Here is a 19,621-nt window from a genome sequence, read left to right on the forward strand (position 1 = left end):
CCACCAACCATGGGGCATGAGGGCAGGAGCAATCCCTGTGCTTTATTTATGGTCCCACCCTGTGCACCCCCATCCATCAAAGCAGCCAGAGCTGGGAGGCCACGGCTGTGCTTTTAAGTCGAATCTCTGCAGCTGAAATAAAAATCGCATATATTTGCATAAGGAGCATCTCAATTAGCATATTTGTGGGTAAAGCTAAAAGGGCTGTTCATTTGGAAGTGAAAATGTGAGCGAAACATGGAAATGACTTCCAGCCCCCTTTGCAAGCAGCTTAATTAAATATTTCCTTAGCGTGTGCGTGTGGATTTAGGAAGCTATCGCTGTACATGCAATGGGGTGTGAAACCCCCGGGCAGGGAGCCGTGGCCCTGCATGGTGTGCAGTGTGCATTCAGGCACTGACACAGCTGTCCAGAGTGGTTGTGGGTACCCCATCCCTGGAGGTGTTTGAGACCAGGTTGGAGGTAGCCTGAGCTGGTGCCCGATCAAGTGGTCGGAAGCCCTGCCTGTGCAGGGGGGTGGAACTACACGGTCTTTGAAGTCACTTCCAACCAAAGCTGTTCTATGATTCTATAAAATGGGGGGGGGGAAAGAGGCTTATTGCTGCTGCTTAGCCCCCAGGCAGATGCAGATGCCCTTTGCTGTATTTACCTAATGCTGCCTGCTCTGCTTTCTCTGCAGCTGCCTGTCCTGTGTGAACGGCTCCTTCCCCTGCCACTGGTGCAAGTACCGCCACATCTGCACCCACAACGCCGCCGACTGCTCCTTCCTGGAGGGACGCGTCAAGCTCTCCGAGGTAAGGCAGTGTGAGCCAGCTCTGCTCTGCTCTCCCTGGCCTGCAGGGAAGGGTTTAGCAGATGAAAAGCCTTTGAAACCGTGTGCAAGCTGTGTCTGGAGTGTTGGGCTTGTCTGGGAAGCAAGGAGGGAATGTGGGGGAAGGGCTGTGAGCTGAGCAGTGCCGGTGCAGGGGCTGCTCGGGAATCCGGGTTAAGTCAGAAAGCACTGTAGGCTGAACCAAGGCAGAAACAAAGGCAGAGACGCTTAAGCATTTCCTTTGATGTTTTTGAAGGGAGCAAGCTTGAACTGTCACTGCAGAACAACTTGTTTTCAGAGAGAGGAAGGCTTAAAGCCATAAAACAAACCATTTCGCTGCACCTCACACGTTCTTCATCTTTAATACTTTGCTAAGAAGCATGTTTTGTGGGGCCTTATCCTGTGGGATCCGTGCCACCAGCTGGGGAAATCCATCACTCACAGAGCATCTGCAGGAGAGCTGTGATTCTGCACCCTGCCCCGCATCACAGTTTGAGCTGTGAAGGAAGAGGTCTGGGGAGGAGAATCCTGTGCCTGGAAGGTAGCTGTGGTGATCTGTCTCTTGTAATTTGTGCCTTGTGAGGTCTCCCTCCACACTCAGGCTCTTGGGTCCCCTTTGGTTCAGGGTTGTCATCCTCACTCTGTCCCAGTGCCTCAGTGCTGGGCTTGGGGCATGCGTAGCGTTAGATGGAGCTGTCTGTGGCCGTGGTGCCCTCAACCCTATTACTCACTTCCCTCTTGCTTTGTGTGTCTCCCTCCTGCCTTCCTGGCTGCTCCAAGCTCCTCACTGGTGCAGAGCGAACTCCCAGCAGGGAACAATCAATTTTTCCCCTTTTTCCTGCCTCCCTCTTCCATCACTTGAGGAGCTTGAGCCCTCCAGTGAGAGTTGGGCCATTATTTAGCCAGAGCCCCTGCAGCACGATGACTCTTATTCTGGGAACAGGATGGATGAAGCAGCACCTTTACACGTCCTCCTTCCAGCAGTTGAAGAAATCTTATAGGCAGGAGGGGAACCACCTTGTTTCATGGTCTGATAGTGATATGACAAGAAAGAATGGCTATAAACTAAATGAGAGGAGTTTTATGACAGATGTTAGGAAGAAATTCTATACTCAGGGAAATGAGGCACTGCCCAGAACTGTGGGTGCTCCACTCCTGAAGATGTTCAAGGCCAGGTTAGATGGGGCCCCGGGCAGCCAGCTCACAGTAGAGGGATTGGAATGAGATGATCTTAAAGCTCCCTTCCAATCTAAGCCATTCTTTTGTAATATGATTCTTCCCTGTTCACTGTGGAAAGCCAGGGCTCCTGGTTGTACTGCTTCTCCATGAGGAGCTGCTGGATCTTCAGGGGACATTTGGGGTTTGTAGCCTGCAGGCAGATGTGCTTGGGTCTCTACTTGGGGTCTCCAAGTTGTGCACCTCTGTGGTGTTCAGGACTGAAGGGTGTGGATGGCCACCCAGAGTTTGTTGGCACATCTATATGGGGTTGTGCTGGATCTCAGCATCATTACTGTGAGCATGGAGCTGAGCAAAGCCTGCTCGCAGCCAAGTGCATCTGGAGAGCTGGAAAAGCCCAAGCATCGCTCTCGCATGTGGGTAGGTGGGGTTGGCACTTGCTATTTCAGCACAGCAACAGGAAACGAGATGCTGCTCGTCACCCAACCAGGGTGTCGTTGCATGGGATGTGCTGTGGCCCCACCAACAGTGCTTTGCATGCTTGTCCCCTTGGAATTCCCAAGATGAGAGAGCAGTGATGGCTTTCTGCTGCCCCTTCCATCACAAATGACCAAATTCCATGTTTTGGCACCTTCTCTCCTGCTATGATTCGAGCACAAGGAGGCTGCATCTTGCTTGTTGATGCTCAAGCGTGTGCCACACAGAATGCATCATGCGTAGGCCAGAACCAGCCCAGCTCAGCGACCCACACAAAGGGGAATTATGTAATGTGAGAAGATTAGAAAAAGCTGTTATCTCCCAGCTTGTGCCCTGAAGAAATCTGGCGAGGGTTCAGCCTGTCCTTGAGGTCGCCTTCCCAGCCAGCTCTGTGCTTCTGCAAACAGGATGCTCAGCGCTGGCTGTTCCCAGCAGCTCTAGTGTGTGTGCTGGTGGGCAGCTGCTGGGACTCTTCCCCCATCCCCTTCCAGGCAAACCAGTAATATCCCCATCATGTTGTCTTTGGGACGTGTGCACCTTTCCCAGGGGACAGCAGTTGTGCCACTTCCGAACGTAGGCAGGCTGTGCCCCCGCAGACCTCTTGGTCACCCTGGGGTCTGGAGCAGAGCCTGCACTGAGGTTTGGAAAGCCTGGCTCTACACTTTGGTGTGGCCTCAGCAGTTCCTGGCAGAGCACCCTCAGATTGGCCGCAGCTGTGGGCTGTGTGTTGGTGCTGGGATCAGAAATCTGCCCTTTTCCCTGGGTAGGGGTGACCTGGTGCCAGATCGTGGCAATGCTGGACAAATTAAGGGCAGCTGTTCAGCCCAATGCTCTCTGCGGGAGGATGTGTGACTCTCAGTTTTTTTAGGTAAGTTCTAGTCTGTCTGCAGTTCATTTGGCAGGAGTGTGGTAGGTACTGGTCAGAAGAGGCGCGGAAGTCTGCCCACACCAGGGCTTAACTGAGCATCTGCCGCTTCCCACTGGCGTCTGAACTACAGTGGTGTCATTATTTCCTTCTGGGTGTTGTGCAGGAAAAGGCAAACAGCAACCCAGTGCATTGCCTTGAGATGTTACACTGAAAGCGTGGGGTGCCTGGGTTCTGTTGTGGGACACGGCAGGGAGGAGCTGGGTGTGGGTAGGAGCCACTGTGCACGTCCATGTGCCTGGGAATGGCAGCAGCAGGAGGGATGTCCCTGCCTGCTGGCTGCTGTGGCTTTGAGCCCTCAGCTCTGGAGCCTTTGATTACTTCGCATTCCCGGAGATCCTCATTCTCTGTGGCTTTCTCCCGGGGGTGAAGCAGTGGGAAGGGAGGGAGGATAATGCAGCACTGGCTGCTCTCCACTTGTCCCCACTTGCAGAGCGCAGTGGTGGCTGTGGGTGTGAGCAGAAATGGAAAAGGAATTCTCCTTTCCCAAAACAATGTTTTCTGAGACATTCCCTGGTGTCTGCCAATGCACAGCTACCGTGTAGGGTGAAAGCCTTGCAGCATGCGGGCACCAAGTGTGTTTGCGAGTCTAAGCACGTTCTACTTGTGCTTGTTCCTCATTCCCTTGACTGATGGAAATGGCTGAGATCTGGAAGACTTCTTGGAGAACCTAAAAACCTCCAAGGAAATGATGCTTTGACTTGGCTGGGAAGAAGTCTGGCCCTCTGAGTGCTGTGGCAGCTGGAGCAGAAGAGATGTTGGTGAATAACTCATTCAGCCCTTAGGTGACTAGGGAAGGTGGCACCCAAGGCAGGTAGAGCATGTCTGCCCTATAGCTGCCCCAGCTGTTGTCACCAGGGACTTGGGCAGGTTGAAGCCAGCCCCATCCTTCCTTCGTCCCCATATCTGGTGATACAGCTGTGCAGCTGGAGCTGGGAGTTGCCAGAGAAGCCCAAACTGCAGTAGCAGTTTGTAGCATGACTGTACCTCTTAGCTCTCCAAGCAAACTTAGGCATCTTTGTGATGTTCTCATCCTGCTAGTAAAACAGCTTTAATGGGAGAAACTGAGTTGTGCAGTGTTTGGGAAGGGTGGGAGAGGACATCTTGCTTTGCTCTTCATCCCATAAGTTTGTACATCCTTTGAGCAGAGAGTCTGTTTTCTGCAGGAAAGCAAGCCATGGGGACTGAACAAAGCTTTTCCAAGGGCCTTAAGTGACAGGCAGAGTTCCGTCAGCTGTTTGGATGACTTGTAGGGGAAGTGAGTTGTCCAAGTGCCCCCACCCCTCCTGCCACCCCAGGGGCCAGGCAGTGCTGCCCCAGCACCCACCAGCACCAGGTGCTTCCTGTTTGGGAGCCAGCTGAAATTTTTGCTGGATGAGACAGTTCTGGCGGCAGATGCAGAGCATGTGATGTCGTAGGGGGACTTGGCTCCAGCTCAAACCACGAGTCAGCAAATCGGCCCCATGTTTGTGTGTACATGGGGAGAGGAATGCCTGTGCCTGCTACACCCCTTGGGTTTGCAGGGAGCCTACGTTCTTGTAAGCATCCATAGTGAGCCCAGTTGGGTGGATAAACTGTTTGCCACCGTGGCTGGGCTGAGAGCATCAGTGATGATGGTAAAATGAAGAAGTGGCAGCACTGAGAGCAACAGTCACTGTGCTGAGGATTCCCAGCCTGGCCCTGCTTTCCTCTGTTACTGCATGTTTTGGGAGCAGATAGGTTCTTCCCTTAAAAACTGTGCTTTTGGGGAATACAGGCTTGAAAAGAGTGGGAAATTGGAAAAGCGAGATAAGTTGGAGTTTTCTGTTAATATTTGCTAAATGAAACAATTTTTAAAACCTCTCCACAGCATTTCGAAGTCAGGCTGATCGCAGCCTGTGGGATAAAGCCTGGGGCTGTACGGGGTCTGGCCCAGTACGGTGCCAACGGCTGGGGCTGGAGCTGCCCTGCAGCAGCAGTTTCTGGTTTTAAACGAGTCATTTCAACACACGGAATTCCCCCTCGCTGTTATTTTGGGCCAACGCTGCCAGGAGTCGAGACCCCCGGCAGGCTCTGCAAAGCCGGCGTGGGATTGCATCAGGCTGTTATTGCCCAAGTGGCATCCGTCGGGGATGCCGAGCTGTTTCACTGCCTGAGCTCATTTATTTTTGCTCCCTCCTGCTCTCCTGTGCTCTGTGCACACAGCTCCCCCGGAGCAGCTGGGCGCCAGCGGCTATTAAAAGCTGCATGGAGGATCCCCAGGGTGCGGGGGGCTGTCAGGAGGAGCCTTCCTCCCAGCTTGGTCTCATTGGTGCCCCTCTGGAGCCGCTGGTTTCAGGCACCCTGCCATCGGGCTACCCTGATTTGGCCACAGAAATAGCAGAATTCAGTATGGCACCACAGAGTCATGTTGCAGAGGGATAAAAGGGGTAAAAGGCTTTTCTGTCTGTTCATGGACAAAGGGGATTGGAGGCCATGTGAAGTTGGAGAGTGCGACCTGACAGGGCACAGCCCAGTGAACATTAACTCTGAAGCCTACTGACCTCGATGACAGCAGAAGAGCCCACCTTGTTGGAGTTGTTGTGCCCAAACATAGAGCTGATATGTTGCTGTCTCAGTCCCAGGTTCTATAGCTGGTCCCCTCCCTGCCTCCCAACAGTCAGGATTAACCTGTAACATGGAAAACTCGGTTCCCCTGCCCTGAGGTTCACTTCTGGTTTTCAGGGCTTTGCTCAGAGCATCCATGAGATGATGATGGGTTGGGTGTGCTCAGGGTGGCCAGGCCTGGTTTCCTTGCAGCGCCCTGCCCTGCTTCATTACTGCCCTTGCTCTCCTTGCAGGACTGCCCACAGATCCTGCCCTCCACCCAGATCTACATCCCAGTGGGTGTGGTGAAGCCCATCACCCTGACCGCCAAGAATCTGCCGCAGCCACAGTCTGGCCAGCGCAATTATGAGTGCATCTTCCACATCCCTGGCAGCACCACACGTGTCACAGCTCTGCGCTTCAACAGCACCAGCATCCAGTGTCAGAACACCTCGGTGAGTGCTCTGTGCTGTGAGATCACGCAACATTTCTCTGCCCAGTGCATGCTTCACTTGCAGGCTGTTTGTTCTTGCCTGCTGCGTGGCCAGGTGTGCTTTCCCTGGGGCAGTTGATGGAGATTTTATGACTGGGGGGGGGGGAGTTCCCAGCCTGTGCTCTCTGCTGCCTTGCATCCAGGTGCACAGGGAGGATGCTGTGTGGGGTTGTTCCGGATGGGATCAATACTCCTGCTGCCCCAGGAGACTCGCTAGGATTTGGGAGCACTTCCAAGGAAACTCACTTTTGAAAGCTGAGGAAAGTTGCCTGGGCCAAGGCCAGCTGGCCTGATTGTGTCAGAGCAACACTCCACTCCCCTCTGCTTCCCTGACCTCAGAATCCAGCCAACACCTTCTCCATGTCCCACTCTATGTTTATTCCTCCCACTTGTTCTGTCCCTGAGTGAGATGAGGTTTTGCAGCCGTGTGAGCTTGCCCCTGCTGCGTGGCCATCCCACGTGTGGAGCATCAAGCCCCTGAGCAGACAGACCCAGGGTATTAATAGCTGTCCCCTTCGGGGAGATGGCACTGCTCAGCTGCATGACTGCCCTGCTGGGCTCTGCACGGACCTTTCTTCATCTGCATGAAGCCAACCCCTCCCTTATCCCTCTGATTTAATCCTTTTAAAATTTGTTTTCCATCGCTCGCGCTGTAAAAGCTCATTTGCAACCTAACACCAGTCCCTGCTCCCCCATCCTTTGGTGGCACGGTGACATTTAGAAGCCATTGGAGGAGCCTCCATGGGATGCAGTGTTAGGGCACGAGGAGCATCCTGAGCCCACTGCTGCTTACCCTGTGCAGTAACGCTGGGGCTGCTGTGCTGCCAGAGCTCCTGCTGTGCCTCACGCAGTTTGATAGGAGCAGAAATGCTCACTGTCCTGAGCTGCAGGTGAAAATGATACCAGTGGGTCTGGGTTGATGATGATCCTTTGCCACGCAGAGCTTTCTCCAGACACCATTTCAGCTGTCGTCAGAGATTGGGTACAGCTCAGTGCTGGTGACTGCGAGGCTCAGGTGGGCTTCTCCCTGGGCTGGATGTTTGACCCCAAAATTGCCCCAAATTAGAAGGAAATGGCTGGAAAACAAGCCGGCAGCATCGCAGGCTGCATGGGCTTGAGATGGGCTCTGCAGCACTGGAGTGTGAGGCAGGAGGCTTTGTTTGCAGGCGCAGGGCAGCTTCACAGAAGGAGGAAAAAAGTTCTGGCTTGAAAGAAGCTGTCTTTCTTCCTTTCAGGGTCTGCTTGCCTGCTTTAACGTGTGAGGGCATTTAGCCAGGCTGCTTTATGGTGTGCGTGATTCAAATTCACACTTCTGTGAAGCTCGTCTCCTCCCTGTCTTTTTTGCAGTCCATCTGGCTCGCTGATGGCACGTCACTCTGCATGCAGTCACCCAGCGCTGACCCGGGGCTCTGTTGCCACCAGACTGGGGGGCTCTGCGGGCTCATGTCCCTTGGATCCATTCCTTGGGTTGGATTTGGATCTTTCCTGGTGCAGAGGGCATTGGGGATTGGAGAACTGGAGGAGTGGTGAAATCCTCCCAGCGTGGAGGGGGGGAATTGATGCCCTCCATTCAGGAAGGCTTTCAGAGGACTTTGTTTCCTCGAGTTCAATGGGATCTAAACAAGAGGTTAATTACTTTGCTGAATTAGGGATGTTTTCCTGAATTGCAGATGAATGGGAAGGATAATAAGTCAAGTCCACTTAAAAGTCTTTGTCTTTTGTTTAGTTTTAGTGCTTGTCAAACTCCAATGACTTTTTGGCACTTTGAAGAAAGGACATCTTTGTTAAATATTCAACAGCCCATTCATTAAGGTTTGAGTGCTGACTATAAACATCATGTGAGACACCCAATAGATCTGCAGCAGGCTCTAGGGAGAGCAGGCTCGGTGTTCCCCATACATCCCAGGTCAAAAAGTGAGCAGAGAAACCCCTTTTGTGCCTCCTTACTGCAATCCCTTCTCCTCTTCAAAAGGAAGGCAACCCTGAGGGTTTTCTGCAGGCATTGTAAAGAAGCAAAAAAAGAAAAATGTGACTTAAGACAATAAATTCTTTCCCAGTGCAGTAGTTTTTTTTGTTAATTGGGTGATATATGGATGTGGCTTAGTGGGCAATATTGGTTATAGGCGGATGGTTGGACTGAATGGTCTTAGAGGTCTTTACCAACTGTAATGATTCTATGATTCTGGAGGCGGACTCTCAGATTTACTTCCTTGCAGTGGAGGATGAGTAGATGGTCACCTGTGTCCCTTGCTTTGTGCTGCTGAATTTCACATTCCAAGCAGCGTCCACCTCTGCCCATTCTTTCCCAAGAAAATAGCCCAAGAGCTGCTTGTTCCCTTTAAATATAAAAATAGGAAGAACCCTCATCTCCTTTCCACAAGCATATGAGTTTGTTGTCTCAGCACTTTAAATTAAGCCTCACGCCTCAATTATTTCCCTTAGCCTTTAACAAAAGCCCCACGTGGCCGTGAGCAGCTGTGTCAACTCTGGGTCTCCCTTTCGGCTCCTTCCTCGCGATCCCCCAGGCATGTGTTGCCCACGTGTCAGCTGCGGCCCCCTCTGTCACCCTGCTGTCACCCCTGTGTGCAGATGGGGGTCGGGACCTTTGCCTCAGCACTGCGTGGGCTGCACACAGTGATTTCTCCTGTCCCTGTGATACAGCCCTGCGAAGCATCCTGCCCCCCATCACCAGTGGGAGGAACGTGTTTGTGGTACCCGGCACTGCACGGCCCCGTGGGGTGGATGTGAGCAAGGCAGGCGAGACCTGGCAGATTGATGCTTTCTAGGTGTTGTTAGACGTTGCTTTATTCCCAATGTCTCTGGTTCTTCTTGCTGAATTCCGGGCAGGCCGAATCCAGGTGTGCAGTGGGGGGGGGAGGGAAGATGGATGTGAAAAGAACAAAAGGAGATCCAGAATCAGAGGGCAAGCGTTGCCGTCAAGTTGTGCTGTTGTGTGGCTGACAGTATTTTACCAAGCCTAGGGTGTATTTATAGAGGAACATAAATCATTCACACATGCCCTGCTCGAGCACCGTGCACCTTCAGCGTGTGTATCTCTAATTAAGCAGCCATGGAGAGGGAAACGGGACCAGAGCCCACAACCCCAGAACCGTTCGCCAACAAAGCCGTGCGCTCTGTCCTAGCGCTGCCTGCATTTATCTTTCCTGCAGCAGTGTTTAAAGTGAAAAGGGAGTATCAGGAGAGTTTGATAGGATCCAATTAAATTCCAGCAGATAAAATAATGATGAATTGCAGTTGAGCCCTGGCGAGACACGATGTACATTACTGCCGTCCCCGTAGTGAGGGGAAGAAGTTGAGGTCATCAACTACAGAAAAATAGGACACAGCTGCAGCTGAGCGACTCCTCCAGAAACACAGCCCAGGGGGATGGTGCTGGAGAGAGGGAGGGGAGGGTCCTGTTGGGCAGAGGGAGGTTGGGATGTGTGGGTTTGCTCAGGGTGGGCAGGGGAGTGACCCCTGCAGTGCCTTTCTTGGGGATCCCTGCCGGCTCAAGGGTGGGCAGGGGACTTCCCAGGAGCGAACGTGGGAGCTGCAGGGGTAGAGAAGTGGGCAGCCCCTGCCTGGAGGGGGCATGGGAAGCAGAGCTGCGTAGGGTTGTTGGCTGTTTCTTGGGAGGATGCCTGGGATACTCCACAGAAATGCTTGGTGAGGAGTCCTCTAGCCTGAGTCACTTCCTTGCAGCAGGAGACCTTGCTGGGAAGAGCTGCATCCAGGCTCGTCTTCTGGGCTCCTGCAGAGGCACCAGAGCACTGATCTGGACAAGCTGAGGAGCCAAGGAGCTCCATCCCACCACTGACTCACTCCATGAGATGTATTCTCCTGTCCCTTCTGCAGGCACTGTAGCACGTGAGCATGCTTCTCCCTTTCAGCATCCACTGTTTGCTCTCTGAGCAGTGCCTGCTTATTGCTTGCAAAGCAAAGTAACTCAACTTGGGGCTGGCAGCGTGTCTGTGGAGCAGAATGCAGTGTGGCTGTGAGGCTGCCAGGTGCCACCAGCCCTGGCCTCCTGCACGCAGCTCATTGCGATTGCTGATGGCCGCAGCCATTGCTTACCCAGGAAGTTAATAACTGTTAAGTGCTTAATGGATGTTTGGAAATGTGTTAGCTGGAGGCAAGGAGGAGCTAATGGGACAGTGCCTGCACAGAGCTTACTTTGTACAGAAAGGGTACCCGGGATGCTAGGAGGGTGCTGGAGCTCTGGAATGACCTCTTGTCAAATGTGAATGCAAACATTTCAGTGCATAAGAGGGATAACATGCTTATAGGTGTGAAGAGGCACAAGGGAGTGAGAGCAGGAGGGCAGCTTTGGCGGTGCCACCAGCATGTGACCCTAGTCCTGGCTGCTCACCATTCTTTTACTCCCCACCCCAGGACCAGGGAGGCTGCTTTGTGCCCTGTGTGACTTTCTCAAGCTTCAGGGGTCCTTTCGAAGTAACCTCTATGTGGGTCTGTAGGGAGTGAGTGCCGAGGATTTGGGGTAGATACCAGGTGTGCTTCTCCAAATGCGGCGTGCTCAGCATGGTGGTGTCTTTACTGAGATGGATGGCATCTCTTGTGCGTGTTCCTTCTTTGCAAACCCGTCTGTCTCAGGGCTGGTGCACAAAGAGTTAACTCTCTTCCTCCTTCTCCTCCTATTCTTCTTCCTCCACCCTCCTACCCACCTCCCAGAAGAACTAATTTCCAAAAGCAGCCGGGGCAGAGAGATGCAAATAAGTGTTTTGGACAGCTGCAGGCTGGATGCCTTCCCGAGATGCCAGGGCCCCAAATGAGACATGTCAGAGTACAAATTGAAAATGCCAATTTCACTTACACTGCCACGTGGCTCGTCACAGCAAAACTCTGCTCCAGTGCTGCTGTGGCCCTCCCTGGCACGTGCTGTGTCGTGCTGCAGGGGATGGTCCCATTGCTGCTGTGGGTCTGGCTCCTGGCCTCAGTCCTGCCTGGGACGTATGGCTGGTTGAGAGTGTGGGTGAAGGATGAAGGAAGGTGGAGGGATGTGGGCTCGCGGCCCTGTTCTGGCTCCATTTTCCTAAGCTTGGAGATGGAGTGTTGCTGAGATATTCTGTGATTCTGTGGCTGATTTGGGAGCTGATTGGGGCTGTCCTGCGGAGAGGTAGTGGTGGACTTAGGAAAGGGATGAGATTGCAATTGGGTGTTTCATGCCTTAAAAGCACTGTGTACATCTGATCAGTGGCAGCTGTGCTACCCAGGAGTGCATTTTTGGGCTCTTCCAGCCTGGTCCGTGGGTGAAGGACAATTAGTCAAAAGCAGTGGAAGATAGAATTACTGGGTTTGGAAAAGACTTCTAAGATCATGTAGTCCAGCCATCCATCTACCAATATTGTTCATTAACTATGTCCTTAAGTATGACATCTCCATGTTCCTTGAACACCTGCAAGGATGTGTAACCTGAAACAGGAGGTGGCTTCTTGGTTCTACCTTGTGGGGTCAGAGGGGCTGAGGGGTGGGTGTGTTATTGTAGCCACATCCGTGGGCACTGTGTCCCCATGGCTGATCATGGCTCCAGTCCTAGGGATGCTCCTGAGGCCCAGGAGGCTGCTTGCCAACACGGGGAATTACAGAGAACGGAGGTGGGTGAGGCTGTGCTGGAGGAGGTGTGGCCGTGTCCAGCCTGCAGCTTGGGCAAGCTGCTGCCCAAGCAGCCACAGCTCCTAACAAACTCCAGCAAGCCATGAATCATTCATTTAATCTCTCCTGACACGCCTGTCATTTTCTCCGGAGAGGAGCGGGGAATCTCTTGCCGAAGGAGGTCATTAGCTGTCAGGGACGGTTCCGACTGCCTTCCTGTCTCCGTATCGATTAAAGCTCTCCGCCTGCATGCCGGGGCTGTGCGGGGAATATTGATGGGGCTGCCGGGGCTGCGACTCAGGTTTCGAAGCAAGGGAGAGCGAGGTTGGGTGGGAGGAGGCACCGAGCTGGGAGCTGAGCTCTGTGCAGCAGCAGGGATCCAGCTTCATCCCTGTGCTAGGCTGGCAGGGCTGGTCCTGGAATGTGAGGAAGGGTGCAACTCCCCTGTTCCTGGTATGGAGAGAGGGGTGTGTTTGTTTCAGATGTTTTCTATTTCAGCCTCTTCAGCAGCAGCTTCAGACCTTTGGGTTTTTGATCTTTTTAGAAACTCTTTATGTTGTTTATTTTTATGCCAGTCTTGCCTACTGGTTTGCCTATGCCGTGTCTGCTTTTTTGCCCAAACTATCAGACCTGTACTTTTGTGGCCAGGCCAGTTTCTTGCAGTCTCCATCCCTCTCTTTTTGGCTGATAGGGGACAGCCTCATAGCAGTGTCCTACACCTCTCCTTGTTTATCTCTAATGGCCTCCTTCTGTCCTCTCCTGCAGTACTTCTACGAAGGGAACGACATCAGCGATCTGCCGGTCAACTTATCCGTGGTCTGGAATGGAAACTTTGTCATCGACAACCCCCAGAACATCCAGGGTAAGTGAGGGTTTGGGCTGGGGTGGGAAATCAGCCCTGTGCACCCCCAGCCTCCCCGTCTCCTCTGAACGGGGAGCCCAGTGACAACTGAGGACTGTGGGGCAGCACTGACCCCGCTCTCCACTTGCTGTTGCAGCCCACCTGTACAAGTGCTCAGCCCTGCGGGAGAGCTGTGGGCTGTGCCTGAAGGCCGACCCACGCTTCGAGTGTGGCTGGTGCGTGTCGGAGAAGCGCTGCACTCTGCGGCAGCACTGCCTGGCCTACGAGAGCAGCTGGATGCACGCCAGCAGTGGTAACAGCCGCTGCACCGACCCCAAGATCACCAAGGTAGGGGGTGTGCGGGTCTGGGATGAGAGGGGTGCACCAAATGTAGTCCGTGCTTTGGGCTGAGCGTTTCTTGTCACTGTTTTGCTTTCCAAGGCTAAAATCTTCCCTCTGCAGCCCTGGTGCTTTTGGCTTTCTGTCCCGTGTCTGAGATTCCTGCTGTTCATCCTAGCATCCCGGGAAAGCCGCAGATCTGGGCTGCTCCTCCCCTGGTTGCATGGGTCGATAGTTCATCATTCCCATCTCTGACAGCTTTTATGACCTTCCTTTCACAAGATTGCCCACATTAATGTTAACATGTCTGTCGGTCGGGCTCGAGGTGCTTTAGGAGGGATTGATGTGTAATTCCATGCGATCTGTTCTGTTTACCCACGGCTCGCAGGAAAAGCAGGTGTCATCACTGGTGTTAATTACTGGAGTCTTAGCGTTGTATCTGATCTGTTTGGGTTTCTTTGTGTTATCTGATGAAAGCTGGAAACCAGAGCCCTGCCTTTCCCACTGCCCCCATGCCCATGTCCTGTGTGCATCCCTTCCCTGCAGGGACAAGGTGGAGCCCCAGAGTCTGCATTGAGTCTGGGCCAGCCTGGTACTGACTTACAGCAATCAAACTGGAGGCTTCTTGTTGCTGCTGATGGCAAACGTGATAGTGGGGTCCCTGTGACAGTTCCTGCCTCGGGATGGCACTGAGCACCCATGAAGGCAACCAGAGCCACGACTTGCTAGCATCCACCTGCACGCTACTGCGGATGGTGTCTGGCTCGCAGCAGGCCCTCCATCGTTATGCAGTTTGGCAGTAATTGCAGATGCAGCATAAGCAGATCTGTTAGCAGGTGGGCTTGACCTTGGTGCTGCTTTGTGCCCTGGGGCTGACATGAGCAGGCGGTCGCTGCAGACTGTGGACGTGGTGCTCCTCCAGCAGCTGCTGCTGCTTTCCACAGCCCCGTCCTGCATCCGGGCTTGTGAGCATAAATCATGGGTTGGGAGCCCCTTGCAGAGGTTTGAGAAGGATGTGGAGCCTTTTCCCAGCCCAGCAAGCTGGAGATTAGGTGTGTTTGTGAGTGATGAAGCTGGGCTGGGATGTGGCCCCAATTCTTTACCATTGCTCAGTGGTGGGGGACAAGCAGCTCTGCAAACTTGCATGGGTCCTGCCAGGTGCTGGCCCTCAGAGTGACGTTCCTTCCCCTGATTGCCCCCTTCCCGTGCTGCGGTTGCTTATGCCCACCGAAGCCATTTACCTTTTGGGCTAAAAGAAGGACCCTGTGGAACCAATTAGCGGAAGAGTGGTGTTTGCTGGGGCTGGGTCTTTGGAGTGGGATGTTGTGGGCATTGCTCTGCCCTCCTTACCAGCCCCTGCTCCCATGCGGCTTGTTTAGCTGTGACCTTTCTGTGCAGCGCTGTGAACAGAGTCACCTCTTTCCTGGGCTCGTTTCTCCCTGAACACATGGCCCTTGTCAGGTTTGCAGGGAGGAGGAGGAATCTAACATGCTGGAGCAGCTTTTAACGTGCATCTAAAAATACCAAACAAACAGCCGCTTATATCCAGCCCCCCCCCCCAGCAGAGCTCGATGCATGGGGAAGAGCAGTCATGATCACTTGTTGCAGCTCTGTAGTGAGCCCTGATCCTGGAACTATGCTGACTTGAGGCAAATAGCATTGCCTGGAGCCCAGAAGGGTTTTGCCACTGTGTGAAGCAGGAGCTGTGGCTGCCTTGGGCTTGCTGTGAGCTTTGGGGTGGTGGTGGAGCCCCACCACTGCGCTGGGACACATCCCCTGTCCCAGTGCAGGCATGCAGCCTTGCCATTTGTTCTACTTAGTGCTGCAGGTGTGCACTGCTGTCAGATTGCCCCTAATCACCTCGTTGGAGGCATGCGGTGGGCCCACACCTCTTTGTTCATTTGTCATCCCAACACCTTCTGTCAGGCCACACCTGTCCGCTTTATTGGGAATCATGCTGGTAAATGAGGCACGGCACGAGGCGGAGGCTCTCCAGAAGGCGGCCAGCTTGGCAAGGGTTTGGATGGCAGAAGGATGAGCAGGACCCACATTCCCCCTGTTCTCCTCTGCCTGCTGTGTTGGCGATGAGTACTTGGTGGGGATAGTTCCTCACGTGAGAACAGTTTGGGTGTGGGGACCTCATCCCTTGGTGTGTGAGACCTTCCCAAAGGCAAACTCATGTGTTTCTGTGGTTGGCTGGGTCTGCCTTGTCTCCCTCCTTTCTGTGTCCTCATCTCCTGTGTACCACCCGTCTCCATCTGCAGCAGGGTGTCCATAAAGCAGCCCGTTGCTCGCACACATCTGGCACCTCCAGACTCATTCCTCAGGGGCCATGTGGACACTGCAGGCATTCGGGAAGCCTGTCTTGCTTCGTGCTCTGTGCACATGCTCTGGCATTTGTCACAGCTGATCTGCTCCTTGTCAGGGAGCAGTGCCCATCCTGGTGCTATGCAGGCTGCAGCCAGCGGAGCGAGGCATCCCCTGCAGCCTGATGGCTCCAGTCCCTTGGCTGATTGCTGTGCTGTTCCTTAGCTGTCACCTGAGACCGGCCCTAGGCAAGGAGGGACACGTCTGACCATCACGGGGGAGAACCTGGGCCTCAAGTTTGAAGACGTGCGCTGGGGTGTTCGAGTGGGCAAAGTGATGTGCATCCCCATCGAGAGCGAGTACATCAGCGCTGAGCAGTGAGTGTGGAAGAGGGGGGATCTTCTTGGTGCATGGGGGTCAGGGCTCAAACGCTGCCTGTGCCTGCAGAAGGACGTGTGGGAGCAAAGTCCAAGCTAGCAATGGTTGCAGTGGTGAGGGCTGGAGCTTCTTTCCTGTGTCTTTTAGGATCGTGTGTGAAATTGGAGACGCCAGCCCAAGCAAGGTCCATGATGCACGGGTTGAAGTGTGCATCCGGGACTGCTCCCCCAACTACCGGGCCACCTCCCCCAAGAGCTTCACCTTCGTGGTAAGCCCCGGTGTCACCCCATGCACTGGGAATAGGGCTGGTATCACGTGTGGGTGGGGGCCATGGGAGGAAGGTGACTGTGGGTGTCTTGCTGCCATAGGCAGCTCCCCGTGCCATACTCTGTCTCTCTGCCACCCTCCCCATCTCTCATCATCCACTCATGGACGCTTGGGACCCAGGTCCTATCCTGACCCATCACATGCTGAAGCTGTTCTCCTTTGGCAGACGCCCACTTTCTCCCGAGTGACTCCTGCCCGCGGCCCTCTCTCTGGTGGCACCTGGATTGCCATTGAAGGAAGCCATCTGAATGCTGGCAGCAACGTCACCGTCACCATCGGGGGACGGCCCTGTGCCTTTTCAGGGTGAGGGGCATGGGGCACATGGGGGGGGGAACGAAGGTGGAAGCACCTCTGGAGGGAGTGGAACCCCCAAATAGAGCAGATCCCATTGAGCCAAATCCTGCAGGAGCCTGGAGGAGCGTCCCCCCTGAAACCTCTTTGTGTCAGAGGCTCTAGGAAGAGCCCAAAGCGTGGGGATTTTTCTCTAAAAGCATAGAGCCCTGAGGCATGAAGTGGATAATTTTTAGATTAGGGATGATAATGGAGCGGCTCTTTAAATATTTTCCTGCGGTAATTACTGGTTATCAGCTCTAATCGCTGCTGTTTGCAGCAGCCACGCAATGGGAACGCTCAGGAGCAGCTCAGCCTTTCCTGGCTGCCTTTTGTTTTATTTCTTGAGTTTCTTTTTCTCTCCCTTTCCCACTCAGCAGTTTCACAAGGGGTAAGGGTGCCGTTACCTCCCTCCTCTCTGGTCCCTGACTGTCCTGTTTCTGCCCCAGGAGAAGTGCCCGTGAGATCCGCTGCAGGACCCCCCCTGGCCACGCTCCTGGTGGGTCCCCCCATCCTCATCAACATCAACCGGGCAGAGCTGAGCAACCCGGAGGTGAAGTACAACTACACAGAGGACCCTACCATCCAAAAGATTGATCCTGAGTGGAGCATCAACAGGTAGGTGAAGGACTGCTCACAGGGATGCAGCAGGGCCCTGCTGGGCACAGATCCCCCATCCCAATCTGCGTTCCTCAGTGCTGCTGCAATATCCCCTGGGCCGTGCTCCGGAGAGGAGCGTGAGGAATAGCTTGGCACTGGGACCCTGCTAACTCCTGGCCTGCAGTGCTCAGCCTGGCAGGGGGCAGGGGCGGAGAGAGCTTTGGATCTGCTTAATTTCAACTTGACATTTGGCAGCAGCAAATAAAATTAAAATATTTCCCATTGGGGGATTTTGGAAATGTTTGCATATTTTTTCTAAAAGGTTTGAATTGGCTGGAGAGGAGGCGAAGGAATCCATTAAGTGCTTGTGCTAAGGGAAACTTTCCCCAGGGTGCCAATGAGGAGTGAGCTCCCCAGGGGCATGGCCGACCTCTCTGGGGCTTTTAACACTAAGTGGCAGAGAAAACCCCGCAGGGATCAGCCTGGCTTGGCACCTGCTGCTTGTCACCTCCCTCTGCCATGGAGGAAGGGGGTGGCAGAGAGGACCTCCCGTTGGTGATGCTTTCCCATCACTTGTTCCTTTATTTGGAATTGCATTCAGACTCCAAGCCCTGCACTCCATGCGTACACAGGATGGGATTTTAGGGCTTTTAGGCATCTGAGATGATTTGGTGCTGGTTCTGCTGTCCATGGTGACATGGCTGGAGAATGGGTCCCTGGGGCACCTAGGCTGGGGCAGGTGAGCCTCTGTCTGGTGAGGATGGGGCCTGCTGGTTGCCTAGAAGTGGGGACCTCAGGTCACAGCTGTTTCTCCCTACCTGTTATCTGTCTGTCTCTAGTGGTGGGACACTGTTGACTGTGACTGGCACCAACCTGGCCACCATCAAAGAGCCCAAGATCCGAGCCAAGTACTGCAGCTCTGAAAGGGAGAATGTAAGTGATGCTGGCTGATGGGGAGGGCTGAGATCAAGGCTAGAGCACAGGGAAGAGGGATGTAATCTCTTTGCAACATAGAGCAGAAAGCGCATCCCTCCCTGGGATCCAAATGTGATACCGTGGGGGTGGTGGTGCCCAGGGGCTGCACCCAGAAGAGGGGCACCGGGGCAGTGATATCCCTGGCCGGCACTGCTAGGGTGCGATCTGAGCATGCAAAATGCTTGCAGGAGATCCCTATAGGGTCAGACCCTGCCCTCACTGTTGAGAGCCAGATCTGACCCCAGTCTGTGCCCCCCACAGAACTGCACCGTGTACAATGACACCACCATGGTGTGCTATGCACCCTCCATTGATAACCCCGAGCGGAGCCCTCCTGAGGTCGGTGACCGGCCAGACGAGATTGGGTTCATCATGGATAACGTCCAGGCTTTGCTGATCATCAACACCACCAACTTTGTATACTACCCAGACCCCGTCTTTGAGCCCCTCAGCCCCACGGGGATGCTGGAGCTGAAGCCCAGCTCTCCCCTCATCCTAAAGGTAAGGCTGTGTGCACTCAGGATATGGTTCTCCTGGGGCAAATTTGCTCTGTGATAAGGCTTCGGAGCATTCCTTGTTGTGCTGGAGCTGACTGCTTCGTTCTTTGATTCCTCAAAGGGCAGGAACCTGCTCCCGCCAGCTGCAGGGAACTCCCGCCTGAACTACACAGTGCTGATTGGGGACACTCCCTGCACTCTGACCGTGTCTGAGACCCAACTGCTCTGTGAGTCTCCTAACCTCACCGGCCAGCACAAAGTCACGGTAAGCACCAAGCCCCCTGTGCAGGAGGTAGGGAGGAGGAAATATGGAGCTAATGTGTGGCTTCGTATTGGAGATGCAGGAAGAAAAGTAGCTGATGTTAGGGGCACTTGAAGCCTTTGTGTCTCATGGTCCCTGGCTGGCTGTCACAGAGATATAATCTTCATGCCAGCACTGACCCTACTATGTGTGCTCATCCTCAGACAAGGATGGATAGCACACTTGCAGGAACAGTCCTTGGGAGCCTTTTCCCTTCACCCCATGCATCGCTCTCCCTAATTGTGTGCTTGGTGTAGGACCAAATGTTTTGTCCTTTTCCTGGCACATTCAGCCGGCTGTTCCTGCACCCTGCTAAGGGTTGCTGGGTGCCAGGGCACAGCTGGGGCTGAGCACAAGGGGGTTCCTCATCCATGGTCCCCACTCGCACTGTAAGCCGCGCTCCATGTGCATTAGCTTGTTGCACAGCAGTGCTCGTGCTCCTGGTCTGCACGGCCTTGCCTGCTTGAAAGGGACCTGACACACTCCCCCCCGGGCTCCCCATCTATCAGGGAGCTCACTTCACATCCCATCTGTTATTGTAATGCTGTCTGAATGAGACATCAAACTCCCTGCCTGCTCCATGTACACGTTGGCAGCATGTCCTGCATCCCATTACCATGCGCTGTGCTGCTCCGGACAAACTCCTGGGGCACTGGGGGATGCTCTGTA

The 19,621-nt window shown here is 54.0% G+C and overlaps 1 protein-coding gene across 1 annotated transcript in view; it reads left to right on the forward strand.

Moving 5' to 3' along the window:
- The window catches only part of PLXNA1 (plexin A1), a 91,118-nt gene that overhangs the window by 47,022 nt on the left and 24,475 nt on the right, over window positions 1-19,621 (forward strand). The window contains 12 exon segments of the mRNA XM_019620119.2: window positions 680-794; window positions 6,209-6,409; window positions 12,823-12,919; window positions 13,056-13,246; window positions 15,770-15,921; window positions 16,070-16,190; window positions 16,416-16,552; window positions 17,029-17,065; window positions 17,067-17,197; window positions 18,019-18,112; window positions 18,416-18,655; window positions 18,773-18,916. Of these exon segments, the coding sequence (XP_019475664.1) occupies window positions 680-794; window positions 6,209-6,409; window positions 12,823-12,919; window positions 13,056-13,246; window positions 15,770-15,921; window positions 16,070-16,190; window positions 16,416-16,552; window positions 17,029-17,065; window positions 17,067-17,197; window positions 18,019-18,112; window positions 18,416-18,655; window positions 18,773-18,916 (1,660 nt within the window).

The sequence above is a fragment of the Meleagris gallopavo genome, chromosome 14 (assembly GCF_000146605.3).
Source record: "Meleagris gallopavo isolate NT-WF06-2002-E0010 breed Aviagen turkey brand Nicholas breeding stock chromosome 14, Turkey_5.1, whole genome shotgun sequence".
NCBI lineage: Eukaryota > Metazoa > Chordata > Aves > Galliformes > Phasianidae > Meleagris > Meleagris gallopavo.